Genomic DNA, 15,067 nt, shown 5'->3' on the forward strand with positions numbered 1-15,067 from the left:
AAGTCAATTTGATAGTAACTTTTGAAGATGGAAGGGATGTAGCAAGGGAAAAAGATCCATCATTGGAAATTGCCTAGAAAGAAAACAAACACTTACCTCCTTCCGTTGTTTTAGCCTGGATCACAGAGCAGCGATTGGACCATCCAACTTCATTCTTGCAAGAGACACAGATATCGTAGGAAGTCATGGCTTGTAGTCGCAGAATGCTATACTGGTATGGTGGAACTTTAGTTTTGTAGGTAAGCACCGGATTTGTCACGTTTTTATTATCATGTGCAGCTTCCTGGACCTAATCATAACGACAAAGCAAAATCAGCCTGACACAGAGAACTAGTTGAATTCATAGTGCCACTGACAGCAGTTCATAGAATCATAGAAACCCTACAGTGCAGAAAGAGGCCATGTGGCCCATTAAGTCTGCGCCAACCACAATCCCACCCAGGCCCTACCCCCATATTCCTATATATTTACCCGCTAATCCTTCTAACCTGCACATCTCAGGACACTAAGGGGCAATTTTAGCATGGCCAATCAACCTAACCCGCACATCTTTGGGCTGTGGGAGGAAACCGGAGCACCTGGAGGAAACCCACGCAGACACAAAGAGAATGTGCAAACTCCACACACAAAATGACCCAAGCCGAGAATCGAACCCAAAACCCTGGAGCTGTGAAGCAGCAGTGCTAACCACTGTGCTACCGTGTCGCCCAAACAGTTACTTAAGATAACTGGCAAAAAAAATCTAGGTGAGAGATGAGACGAAGCTTGCTTAGGCAATGAATTGATTTGAAATGCACAGCCTGAAAGACTGGTGAGAATAGATGCAAGTAACCATCAAAAGGGAGTTGGAGGTATTCCAATGGGAAAAGAGCAGGCAACTGGGGCTAATTGGATAAGCAACTGGCAAAGGGCCAGCAGAAGCACCACAATGGGCTGAATGGTCTCCTCCTGTGCTCTATGATTCTCTAGCATAGCTGCCTCCAATATTGTGACAATTCACAAGCTTTCAGAATACAAGGCCAGCAAAGCTGAACAGTAACAACTGAAAGTTATATTATCAGCCAAATTAAGCAAAACATTTTACGCCTTGAAATAGTGAGAAAATTGGGTTTAAATATCTAAAGCTGCTGTTGAGGAAACTCTTCAAGTAAGAGCTGGCCCAGGAGAGACCTGTCTCAGTTACAAGATTATCATAAACTTCTAATGTTGAGAAATAGGATCGTGGCAAATCAAAGTATTTCCCCAGCAAACACAAAATAATTCATTAGCTGTATTTTAGATCTTAATTGTCAAGTACCCTGCAGGTCACAGGCATGTTCATCATCAAACAATTTCAATTAACAAGCCCCAGTACATTATTTTTAAAATAACCCATCATTTTGACCACAACTGAAGAATTCAATCTTGGCCGCAAAAAACTACAATCACACTCCTGTGCACACCTCACAAATATCTTAAAGGTTAGTAATTTAATCATAGAATACAATTCCTACAGTGCAAAAGGAGGCCATTCGGCCTATCAAACCTGCACCAATAATGATCCCACCCAGGCCATATCCCCATAACCCCATGTATTTACCCTTCTAAGGGGGAATTTGGCATGGCCAATTAACCTAACCTACGCATCTCTGGAATTCCAGTTTCGTATGACTTGATCATGGAACACCACGCCTGTTATCTACGTGCTTGATTATCCCAACACTCAAGCAGCAGCCTATTATCCTCATTTCCATTGCTTATGTGCTCAACTATCGCAATTCCTATTAGATATATATTTGTCGTACTGGGGAATTGTGGGGAACAACTCAGATGTAAAAAAGTATGAATGTTATTAGAAGTAAGGGCAAGATGGGAGTTCAGGGGAATGTCTCAGCAGACTGATGGCTGTACGAATATGAACTGAAGGTCACAGACTCATTAGATGGTCAGCACCGCCCATCCCTAATTACCCTTGAAAGTATGGCGGGTGTGCTGCTTTCTTGAACTGCCATAGTCCACCTGATGCAATACATCCACACTGCTGTTGGAAGGGAGGCTTTTGACTCTCTGCAGCAGCACTGCAAGGTTGGCTGCACAATATGGAGACGCTGGTGTTGGACTGGGGTGAATACAGTAAGAAGTCTCACAACACCAGGTTAAAGTCCAACAGGTTTATTGGGTACCAAAAACCACTAGCTTTCGGAGCACAGCCCCTTCATCAGGTAAGTGGCTGCACCACATGAATTGCAGTGGCTGAAGAAAGCAGCTCACCACCAACTTCTTGAGGGTAATTAGGGATGGGCAACAAATGTGAGCCTTTCCAGCAATGCCCATATTCCATGAAAGAATACAAAAAATTTTAAGAAGGCATTGCAAAAATTGTTGTAGAACGATAGATGATTGTACAGAAAGCAGTGATTTAAAGCACCATGCTTGTGTAGGCTTTCTGATAGAGCTTTGCAATTAGTCCCACTCTTCTGTCCTCTTTCCCTGACCCTGGAATATTTATCCTTTCAAGTTTTATCGAACTACGTTTTGAGAGTTATTATTGAATCTGCTTACATCACCCTTTCAAACAGCGCATTCCTAGATCACAAAAACTTTGCTGAATAAAAATAAATCCTCACATCGCTTCTGCTTTTTGGGTCACTAATCCTATTGAATTTCTGGTTCCCAACACAGTGACTGGAAACAGATTCGGATCACTTCTGTCAAATGTTCTCTTAACCAGCTCTGCCCCAAAGAAAATGATCCCAATTTTTCTTGGTTCAAAGTTCAGATCAAAATACTAAAATAGAAATTCTGCTGGTCAGAATTTGCATATTTGAAAACAGTATTATATTGGTACAATTTTCCCTTTGCACTTATTTGCATTATTATGCATATTCTCAAAGAAATTATGTAAAATTTCACAGATCAGATTGGATATTTGTTGAAAACTTACTTTAGTCCCCATGACTGCTCAGCGACTAGCACAGCCGATTTGCAGTGCAGCATTCTAAACCATGTTTTACAATTAATATAAGACTGTTTGTGGTGGATGCGGTGTCCTAAGTGATTAAGTACAGAAAACAAGCCACCATGTAATGACCATGAACACAACAAGCTGGTTTTGTGCTGCCTGATATGAAAACCTGGATTATCTTTGGCAATCCTACTTATTGCTGCATTACACAGGGCAAGGAAAACTGAAACAAAGAGACAGAATTCTTTAACGAAAGGGTGATTCATGTAAGATACATGTTAATCAAATCAGAGGTTTTGGATTTTAGGAACTGCAATGTGAAAAGCATTTGTGTTTATAAAATTTAGCAAATGATCAGGAGAGATCAAATAAGACAGAGGTTCTACAGGCTAATGAGTTATATTGACTGTCTTCTTCCACCAGAAGTTCTTGCTGGGACATAAGAAATAGGAGCAGGAGTAGGCCATCTAGCCCTTCGAGCCTGCCCCGCTGTTCAATAAGATCATGGCTGATCTGTCGTGGCTCAGTTCCACATTCCCGCCCTCTCCCCATAACCCTTAATCCCCTCGCTTATCAAAAACCCATCAACCCGTGTCTTAAATATATTTAGCGAGGCAGCCTCCACCACCTCAACGGGCAGAGAATTCCAGAGATTCACCACCCTTTGAGTGAAGAAGTTCCTCCTCAACCCCGTTCTAAACCGCCCCCCCCCTTTATCTTGAGGCTGTGCCCCCTAGTCCTACTGTTCTTTCTGAGCGGGAAGAGTCTCTCCACCTCTATCCTATCCAACCCATTCATCATCTTATATGTCTCAATGAGATCTCCCCTCATTCTTCTAAACTCTAACAAGTACAAGCCTAGTTTATTCAGCCTCTCCTCATAGCTCAACCCCCTCAACTCCGGCATCAGCCTAGTAAACCTCCTCTGCACTCCCTCCAAGGCCAAAATATCCTTGCGTAAGTGCGGTGACCAAAACTGCACACAGTACTCCAGCTGCGGCCTCACCAATGCCCTATGCAGCTGCAGCAAGACCTCCCTACTTTTATATTCAATCCCCCTTGCTATGAAGGCCAGCATCCCATTAGCCTTCCTGACCACCTGCTGCACCTGCAGGCTGGGTTTTTGCGACTCATGCACAAGGACCCCGAGGTCCCTCTGCACCGTCGCTTGCTGCAGTTTTTCGCCACAGTGGGACGGCACGGTGGTTAGCACTACTGCCTCACAGTGCCACGGACCTAGGTTCGATTCCCGGCTTGGGTCACTGTCTGTGAGGAGTCTGCACATTCTCCCCATGCCTAGGTGAGTTTTCTCCAGGTGCTCCAGTTTCCTCTGACAGTCCGAAAGACGTGCTGGTTAGGTGCATTTGCCATGCAAAATTCTCCCTCCATGTACCCAAACAGGCACTGGAGTTAGCGACTAGGGGATTTTCATTGTGGTGTTAATGTAAGCTTACTTGTGTCACTAATGAATAAACTAAACTACTATGTCTTTGTCACTTCATCTGCTCGACCAGCACAATTTCAGCGGAAGTGTAAGTAAAAATCAGCCAGGCCCCCTCATTCTTGTCACCGTCCAACGGCCCCTGTTGTAGACTGCCCTTGATGTGACATGAACACAGGATTATAATCTTACACTACAATCTCTGCCACAGCTGAATAATGCACCAGCATTCAACAATGAAGAAATGGCCACTTGGGTAAAACTGGACAATCTTGCCAGTGGAGCTACACCCATCTTCCCCACTAGAAGTTAACACTTCCAGGAGAAAGGAAAAAAAAGGACTCTGGAAAAACAAATATTCCAGGACTTGGCTGAGGGAAGTAATGATTATCCAAAAGATGAACCTAACTTGACTTTTCTCAAAAACAAAAGTAGTGACTAATTACTCAATCTCATCACTGTTAAATAAGGCACACTGACATCCTAAGACTTTGCCAGATAAAATACCTCCGGTGCCAAAACTAGTATGAGTCAATACACATTTCAGATCATTCGGTTTGCAGTCCATGAAAGCCAATGACCTATTCACGCTGATTAACAATCTGTTACAGCTTTGCACTACACACGGTTCAGTAAATGTAAAGCACAGCCAGCAAGTTGCAGTCCCTGGGTACCAAACCTGACAGAATTTGCCACATCTGTCCGTGGCTTACAGAAGAGCAGAAGCTATAAATCAGCACATTCCCATTCTCTGCAATCGCTCAGCGTCTACAGTAGCTGCACTTTACCTGGATTTGGCAAATGCTGAGAGGGGAGTATCCATCAAAGCCAGATTCCCATGTCACTACAACAATGTGAGCAGTTTGATTCTTAATCCGTAGGTCAGTTGGTGCATGTGGGACCTCTAATCAAGATGAAAAAAGAATTACAGCACATTATAACACTTGCTGAATATGACGTTCACTTAGATGCACATGTAATTTTTTCTCCAACTGTAAATCTTCCAAACTAAATATTGCACTGCTCCCATTTTCAGGTGTGGGGTCACAATTTGCAATCATCCTCAATCTGGTCATATTGAGGCAGGCAGCACAGAAACTGCCTGCTGCCCCACCATTTGAATCACTGCAGTGTTCAGTCAAGTTGGCTAAATGCTCAAAGGTGGGCCCTGTGGTTGGCTTGCATGAGGTCCACCCTATCTGCATCTCTTAAAGGGGAGCTGTATTCATTACATTAAAATTGCTGCAGACTTTGAAGTCTGTGTGGCTGGAAGAAGATGAACACCAAATGGTACAACGGCCAAGGAATAGGACTCCCATGTTCTTGGGTGCAGCACTGAAGGCTTTTGTCAAGGCCAATAGCAGGAGAGAGATGTTTCTGCGGTGAGTTGGGAAGTTCTCAAGGAAATCTCTCAGAACGGAATGGGGGGCGTCTGCAAGGTCAATATCTGGAGTCTGGCCCAGAGGTCTCGGTGGCAATGGGGCCAAAGGTTTAACGACTTCACAAGGGTGATCAAGGTTCCTGAATCTATCTACAAATGACGTCTGTTGCCTATGACACCACTAGCGCCTGATACTGTCCAATGCAGTATACTCCCATCACTCACGCATCGACAGCCCTGACTTTCAGATCAAATCTAACATTTGGTAGGTCCACCTGATAGCCTCAGCCTCATCTCTCTCAGCTTCCACCTGTGGTAGACACTTTGCCCAAACACATTGCATCACACCCATTGTCATGCTGCCCTCTCTTTTGAAGAGCAAGGTACTCCATAACCTCTGGAATGCAGCAGAATTCAAGGAAGACAGGCATGCTACAACACTAAAACCCATGATGGGACTACTTGCAGAGGTCACGGAGCTGGTTGCGACAGAGATGGCCGCATCTGTACTGCCGAGAACATTGGAGATCTCATGGCCATTGTCAAATCCCATCTCATCCTCACCTTGTCATCTGGCATAAAAAATACAAGCCGTAGAATACACTTGTGACCATGGAGCTCTTACTTCCACCTCACCATTCTGATTTTTTTTACTTTCACATATCAAAGAACTGCTACTTAACCAGCTAGTGCAGTCTCACTAAAAACAGAGAGAAAGAGCTGCGAGAAACATCAGAGGTTGAAGCACAGGCACTTGATCGGACTGTTGTAACCATCTGCTATGATGCTGGTGCAGTGCTCATCTTACAGAGTAGTACACAGTTAGGATCTGCATGTGGTGAGTTACCAGACACAAGTGCAGACAGGCCAAAGGGAAAAAGTTAGTTTGTGCACTAGCTTCTTGCAGAGAGAGGACTCAGACAAGTTCTAAGCTGGGGCATCAATTGAGGACTTTGATGGGGCAGCCTGTGGAAGAATACTGTGAAGAATGCATGTAAAGATACTTGGCGCACTGACAAGCCTGCCAGTCAGCCTTTTGTTACTGTCAAGGAGTACGGAAGAGTCTGGCTCCAGCATGCACAGGGCACTTGTATAGTCAGCTTTGTTTTCTTGTGATCCTGCCCAGGAAGTAGCGTTTGATGACCATTGCCTCAGCCCCATTGCAGCAAACATCCAACATCTCAGTGCTGCAATGGAAGCTCAGATCATGAGGCACAGATTGCAGCCCATCATGTCTGTTGACCAGAGTGCTTAAAAAGGCAGCGAAATTACCAACAAAACCATCAGATAGGTTTCCAAAAGCTTGGCACTGCAACAGCAGTACAGCTGATAACATTACACCTTGCCGGCAACATACGCATGTTCACTGGAGGTGAAGCCAGGTTCAGATTTGGTTCTGATGAAAAATTACCAACCTGAAACACTAACTCAGCTTCTCTCTCCACAAATGCTGTCTAGCCTGCTGAGTATTACCAGCATTTTCTGTTTTTATTAGGACTCAGCTGCAAGAACCTGTGTGGATGAACAGTTATCCCCAGGCTCACCTACGAGGAACTGATTAAAGTTCAACTCCATTTTTGGAGGAGCCCCCACCCTATTACTTATTGGAATCATCAATGCCATGGCTTACTTTCCTAATGTTCTTCACTGGCCTCCAATCACTGACCTCCATGAATCTGAACTAATCCAGACCTCGTGGGTTGATTCCTTGTGCTCGAAAAGGTAAAGTTGCCATAGTCCCAGGTGATCAGAGGCTGTTTTTCCCTTTTGAGGGGAAGAGCTGACTGGAGGCGATTTAATCTGAAGATCACCACACCTCAGGTGAGGGGCAAAGTTGAGAAGGCAGGGCCTTCATGAATAATCTCAGTCGGTATGAGAATTGAACCCTGCGCTGTTGGCCTCACCCTGCATTACTAGCCAGCCATCCAACCAACTGACCTAAACTAATCCCCTCTTGTCCTCTACAATTCCCGCAAAACTCCACTAAATCTCTGTTGTCTCAGTCCTCCTTACTGTGAAATCCTTTCAAGCCAACTACCTGAATCCATTCTCTCCTATTTCTTTTCCCTTACTCCCTGTGGTTCCAAAATGGTTGATCTTTTGACTCCTGTACTCCAGCCCTCAGCATCTCCCTTGCCAAGTAACTTTGCCTTCTTACTTCCGACCCTCCCTCACAGCCTTCAATAACCCGCTTTTAAAAAAACTTCACTGGTATCTTCAACACCCACCCTCCATGTTTCTTTTAAACTTCAGCTTGGTCATAACTCACCCTGTTGAAAGTGCTCAAAGCATTCCTTTGCAAGTAATACCGATGCAAATTGATGCTGTTTCTAAGATAGCTTGGGTAGCCATTACCCCTGAAGTCAGATCCGAGCTAGCTGACGTGCTTTTAAGGAGGAAAGGTATGGGAAAGAATGGCAAGAAAAGACAGGGGGCAAAAAACCCAACAACTGTCCAGTGTACACATATTAAAAGTAAGCACAGGGTATATTTCCTCAGAGTCAATCCCACTTGGGCCATTCTAATTTCAAATCATGCTTACTTGTATGAATAATGTTTCCAGAATATTTCTGGTTACAATAGTGGAATGTAAACAGCTGTAAGGAAATTCTTGGCTGTGACACTGAATTTAAACTAGGCTTAGACAAAGGCAGTAATAACGGCTGCCCATGGTACATACCCTTGATGTTAACTTGGGCTTCCTTTGAAACTGCTACTCCTTTTGAATTGTGAGCTTCACAGCTATATCTTGTCCTTTGACTAATTCCTGAATTGGAAAAAAAGGTTTCAAAAAGCAAAGGACAAAATTAATTGACGCTTTCTGCACATTATATCCCTTAAAAAAAAATCATTGTGGGTGTCAATAGAACAACTGCAGTGAACCGAAACCAAGGATTGAATTGCACATCTAGCTGCATCAACATAGCTCACTAAGAAAACATCAGGCTTTCAATTCCAGTAAATCTTTAAGCTGATCAAGCCTGTCACTCAAGAAAAATCGTACACCTGTCTGCAAGGGAAAAGAGAAATATATTGTCCTAGATTCCTTCCACTCATTTCAGATTAACTCCTACTTTCCAATTTGGACCGCTGTGCCACTAAGATAAATGGAAAGGAAGAATTTTTGTTTTGTTAAACACAAACACACAACTCTTATCCATGGCAATCACGTGGTCGTTCAAGTAGAATGATGGGTCAACATCCACCTACATAAGCCAATTGCTTGGAAGACTGGTAAAGGGAATATATGTGATGCATAACCATTTTGAGACACATGTGCAGTCAATCTTATCAATGAAGATAAAATGATTAAAAATGAACTCACAATGACCAAGGACAGGAGTGACTGGCAGTATTGTTGGGTCTTTATTTTCAAAAGCATACTTCCAAGTTTCAAAATTACTAGTTTCAAATTAACACATTTTCATTAAAAGGAAGTGTTCTGATTAAGCTTTCTCTTATGAATTCCAGAAAACTAAGCTTTCAATTTAAAACAGCTCAATTCTGAGGCACATGGAAACTGAAATGTAGAACCTTGGGGATTTTCCTCTGCAATCAAACTCAGTTTCAGGCAAATGAAGCCCATTTCTGCTGCTACTTGCCTGAAACCTACTTACCATTTATATAGATGATCTGGAGGAGGGAACTGAGTGTATGGTGTCGAAATTTGCTGATAACACCAAGATTGGTGGAACGGCAAATTGCGCGGAGGGTGTGGAGAGTCTGCAGAAGGATCTAGATAGGCTGGGCGAATGGGCCAGGAAATGGCAAATGGAATTTAATGTTGGCAAGTGAGAGGTGGTCCACTTTGGTAGGAATAATGGTAGGAAGGACTATTACTTACGTGGCGAAAAACTGCAGCAAGCGACGGTGCAGAGGGACCTCGGGGTCCTTGTGCAGGAGTCGCAAAAACCCAGCCTGTAGGTGCAGCAGGTGGTCAGGAAAGCTAATGGGATGCTGGCCTTCATAGCGAGGGGGATTGAATATAAAAGTAGGGAGGTCTTGCTGTGGCTGTATAGGGCATTGGTGAGGCCGCAGCTGGAGCAGTGTGTGCAGTTTTGGTCACCGCACTTGCGCAAGGATATTTTGGCCTTGGAGGGAGTGCAGAGGAGGTTTACTAGGCTGATACCGGAGTTGAGGGGGTTGAGCTATGAGGAGAGGCTGAATAAACCAGGCTTGTACTCGTTAGAGTTTAGAAGAATGAGGGGAGATCTCATTGAGACATATAAGATGATGAATGGGATGGATAGGATAGAGGTGGAGAGACTCTTCCCGCTCAGAAAGGACAGTAGGACTAGGGGGCACAGCCTCAAGATAAAGGGGGGGGGGGCGGTTTAGAATGGAGTTGAGGAGGAACTTCTTCACTCAAAGGGTGGTGAATCTCTGGAATTCTCTGCCCGTTGAGGTGGTGGAGGCTGCCTCGCTAGATATTTTTAAGACGCGGGTTGATGGGTTTTTGATAAGCGAGGGGATTAAGGGTTATGGGGAGAGGGCGGGAATGTGGAACTGAGCCACGACAGATCAGCCATGATCTTATTGAATGGCGGGGCAGGCTCGAAGGGCTAGATGGCCTACTCCTGCTCCTATTTCTTATGTTCTTAAGTTCTTATGGGAGACTGCAGAAGAAAATCCTAACTTAATTCCCTTGCCCCTTTCCCCACTGCCACGTGTAAATGCAAGAGGTTTTTAATTCACAGGCCACAATCAGTAAGGATAGGCGACAACACCTCTTCCATGATCATCCTCAACACTGGTGCCCCACAAGGCAGTGTTCTTAGCCCCATACAATACTCCTTATACACCTATTACCGTGTGGCCAAATTCCCCTCCAACTCGATTTTCAAGTTTGCTGACGACACCACCATAGTGGGTCAGATCTCAAACAATGACAAGACAGAGTACAGGAATGAGATAGAGAATCTGGTGAACTGGTGCGGCAACAATAATCTCTCCCTCAATGTCAACAAAACAAAGGAAATGGTCATCGACTTCAGGAAGCATAAAAGGAGAACATGCCCCTGTCTACATCAAAGGGGACAAAGTAGAAAGGATCGAGAGCTTCAGGTTTTTAGGTGTTCAGATCACCAACAACCTGTCCTGGTCCCTTCATGCTGAAACTATAGTTAAGAAAGCCCACTAACACCTCTACTTTCTCAGAAGATAAAGAAATTTGGCATGTCACCTACTCTCATCAACTTTTACAGACATACCACAGAATGCATTCTTTCTGGTTGTATCGCAGCTTGGTATGGCTTCTGCTCTGCCCAAGGCCACAAGGAACTACAAAAGTGAACGCAGCCCAACCCATTCACACAAACCAGCATCCCATCCATTGACTGTCTACACTTCCCGCTGCCTCAGCAAAACAGCCAGCATAATTAAGAACCCCACGCACCCTGGACATTCTCTCTTCCATCTTCTTCCTTCGGGAAAAAGATATAAAAGTCTGAGGTCACATACTAACTGATTCAAGGACAGCTTCTTCCCTGCTGCCATCACAATTTTGAATGAACTTACCTTGCATTAAGTGATCATTCTCTACACCCTAGCTATAACACTACATTCTGCACTCTTTCATTTCCTTCTCTATAAATGGTATGTTTTGTCTGCATAGCACACGAGAAACAATACTTCTCACTATATGTTAATACATGTGACAATAATAAAACAAATCAAAATCAAATCAAAGAGGAAAGGGGAACTTTTGGATTCTGAGCCAATATAAATTTCTGCCTCTTATTGCTACCTTCCGGTCTGCAAGGAAAAGTAGATAGTAAGCTGGAGGTTGTGGGGGGGTAAAGCTAGAATATTACAGACGGAGGGAGATGATCTGGTCCACCATCTAATACTGTCACTTTTACCAATAAACAGAGATAGAACAGTCTTCAGAAAGGTTGAAAAGAGTGATCAAGAGAGTCTAAGAAAATACACATAAAAATCAAGAATGAACCAGCCAGCATTTTTTTCTTTAGTGTTTCTTGAGTTGCAGGTGCCTCTGGCAAGGTCAATATTTTTTGACTATCCCTGGTTGCCCTTGAACTGAGGACAGTCAAGAGTCAAGCACATTCTCTCGCCTGACCGAGTAAGGATGACAGTTCCTTCTCTAAAGGGCACTAATGGACCAGATGGATTTTTACAATAGATGATAGTTTTAATGGTCACCATTACTGTGACCAACTTTATATTCCAGATTTTATTAATTGAGTTTATATTCCACCATCTGCCATGGTGGAATGTGAACCCATGTCCCAAGAGCATTTGCCTGGGCCTCTGGATTACAAGTTCAGTGACATTGTCACTACACCACCATCTCAACCCAAAATGACTCCACCGTGAATGAATAAGCAAAATTGAAACTTGGAAAAAAAACATACACTAAGTATATAGACAAAGATGAAGATGACAAAGTGCAATGGTTAGGAAAAACGTCAAAAAATTAGGAAGGAAAAGTAAAACTAGAAAATAGAATTGCTGTGTAATACAGATTTTTTTTTATATGGATATGTCTACAGACACTTACAAGAAATATTAGGATAGAGTGATGAATATGATAAATGGCAAAAATATAAAATAGTTATTTTAGTTCTGTATTCACCAGGGAGACAAGTCTGGCATGTTGTACACAACAATACAAAAGAACCAAAAAAAGATATAAAGGGAGTTAGATTGGGAGAGGTAGGTTGCACTGGAAAGAGATCATTGCTAAACAGTCAAATTTTGGGAGATAACATCCCTGCTCTGAATGGATCGCATCTACTCCTACTTCTTTATAGAAGTTAGAGGTAACAGGTGCACGACCAAATACAGGGGAAAAAAATTCATGAGAAATGGAGGAGATAGAACTGCAGTGATAACAGACCTCCTGACTTCCCAAAATCTGAACTCTCCATTCACCTGACGAAGGGGCTAACCCGAAAGCTAGTGAATTTACTATCAAATAAATCGGCTGGACTGAAACCTGGTGTTGTCAGGCTTTTTACTGTGTTTTCCCAAAATCTGTCCATCATCAGCAAGGCCTGCCCAACCATCTGCCACTGACATTCAATGGTAATACCATTGCTGAATCCATCATTATGAAAATCCTGGAGGTTACCATTGATCAGAGACTGAACTGAACCATCCACATAAATAATGTGGCTGCTTGAGCTCGTCAAAGGTTAGGAACACTACAGAGATTAACTCGCTTCCTGACTCCCAAAAACCTGCCCACTATCGACAAGGCACAAGTCAGGAGTGTGATGAAATACTCTCCGCTTGCCTGGATGAGTGCAGCAACACTCAAAAAGCTTGACACCATCCAAGACAAAGGAGCCCACTTAATTGGCACCTCATCCACCGCCTTAAAACATTTACTCTCTTCACCACCAATGCACAGTGGCAGCAGTGTGTACCATGTACAGTACATGGTACACACTCACCAAGACATCTTTGATAACCTCCAAAACTGCTACCTCTGCCATCCAAAAGGACAAGGAAACAGATACATGGGAACTACACCTGCAAGTTCCCCTTAAGCCACACACCATGCTGACTTGGAACTACATAAAAATTTGGTTTACAAGAATGCTACCAGGGCTAGAAAAGGGCAACAATGAGGAGAGAGTGTTGACTGGGGTAATTTTCCCTGGGACAAAGGCAGCTGAGGGGTGACTTGATTGAGGTGTACAAAATTCTGAGGGGAAGAGATCGAATGCTCAGGATAAAATTGTTTATTTATATGGTCCATGGTATCAAATAGCTCTCATGAATCAATTGGCATTGTTGGACTTGCTAGTTAAAATGACCAAAGCCAAGGATCTCAGCACAGAATGTCTGGCTGGGAACTTACTCAGAGGTGCTGCTGTTCTGTTGTCAGAAACTCCTCTGAAACTGTTCAAGTTTAAACAAGGTGCCTGAATAATCATGTTACAATAGCAGCTCAGAATTTCAGGCTCAGGAATCTGCTGCACAGCAGCCAATCAAATTGGATGAACATTATTGAAACACAGGACCAATTCTTTGCAGCTCAAAAGCAAAGACTATCAAAAACGCTAGGGACCCTCCTGAGGAATGACATGGATTTTAAACATGCAATTCTAGTAAATGCCACATGCATTGCTCATGATGAATATGAGGATACGGTGTAAGAGAGATTAGAAATCAGATTTGCCAATTTACCATGAGTAACATCTGAAAGAAATGAAGGAAATGTTTGTTTTCCTGCTGGGTCAAATGTCTCAGGAATCAAAAATATCTTTTTTTTGCACTATAGATGGGATTTAAAGCGCAATTGAGCTGCAGGCAGCATTTTCAGTTACATGAATAAAAATGATTCAGGCTAGCATTACATCTCAATCAAAGCTACCTGCACTGCAATACCTCAAACTACACTTAAAGTAACTAAGTCCAAGCCTTCAAGGGATGACTTAATGACTATCGGCCGGTGGCTCTGACATCCATCATTATGAATTGCTTCGAAAGGCTAGTCATGGCACAATTTAATTCCAGCCTCCCGGGCTACCTGGATTCACTACAGTTTGCCTATCGCCGCAACAGGTCCACAGCAGATACAATCTCCCTAGCCCCGCACTCAACCCTGAAACACCCAGATAATAAGGACACCTATATCAGACTCCTATTCATGACTACAGCTCAGCCTTCAACACCATTATTCCTATGAAATTTATCTCCAAACTCGGTGGCCTGGGCCTCAGCACCTCCCCCTGCAACTGGATCCTGAACTTCCTAACTCACAGACCACAATCAGTGAGGATAGGCAACAGCACCTCCTCCACAATCATCCTCAACACCAGTGCCCCACAAGACTGTGTTCTCAGCCGCCTACTATACTCCTTATACACCAATGACTGTGCGGCCAAATTCCCCTCCAATTCGATTTTCAAGTTTGCTGATGACACCACCATAGTGGGTCTGTCTCGTCATTGTTTGAGATCTGAGTACAGGAATGAGATAGGGAATCTGGTGAACTGGTGCGGCGACAATAATCTCTTCCTCAATGTCAACAAAACAAAGGAGATTGTCATCAACTTCAGGAAACGTAAAGGAGAACGTGCCCGTCAGCATCAACAGGGACGAAGTAGAAAGGGTCGAGAGCTTCAAGTTTTTAGGTGTCCAGATCACCAATAACCTGTCCTGGTTCTCCAGTGCCGAAACTAGTTAAAAAAGCCAACCAATGCCTCGAGTTTCTCAGAAGGCTAAGGGAATTTGGCATATCAGCTACGACTCCCACCAACTTTTACAGACGCACCATAGAAAGCATTCTTTCTGGTTGTATCACAGCTTGGTACGTCGCCCAATCCATC

At 43.6% G+C, this 15,067-nt stretch overlaps 1 protein-coding gene across 1 annotated transcript in view; it reads right to left on the reverse strand.

Moving 5' to 3' along the window:
- The window catches only part of mertka (c-mer proto-oncogene tyrosine kinase a), a 127,330-nt gene that overhangs the window by 65,615 nt on the left and 46,648 nt on the right, over positions 1-15,067 (reverse strand). Inside the window, exons 5-7 of the mRNA XM_080193392.1 lie at positions 8,446-8,532; positions 5,173-5,288; positions 97-289 (exon numbers count right to left, since the gene is read on the reverse strand). Coding sequence (XP_080049518.1) covers positions 97-289; positions 5,173-5,288; positions 8,446-8,532 — 396 coding nt within the window. The remainder of the gene's footprint in view (positions 1-96; positions 290-5,172; positions 5,289-8,445; positions 8,533-15,067) is intronic.

This window comes from Carcharhinus amblyrhynchos, chromosome 7 (genome assembly GCF_965287045.1).
Source record: "Carcharhinus amblyrhynchos chromosome 7, sCarAmb.v2.hapA, whole genome shotgun sequence".
In the NCBI taxonomy this organism is placed as follows: Eukaryota; Metazoa; Chordata; class Chondrichthyes; order Carcharhiniformes; family Carcharhinidae; genus Carcharhinus; species Carcharhinus amblyrhynchos.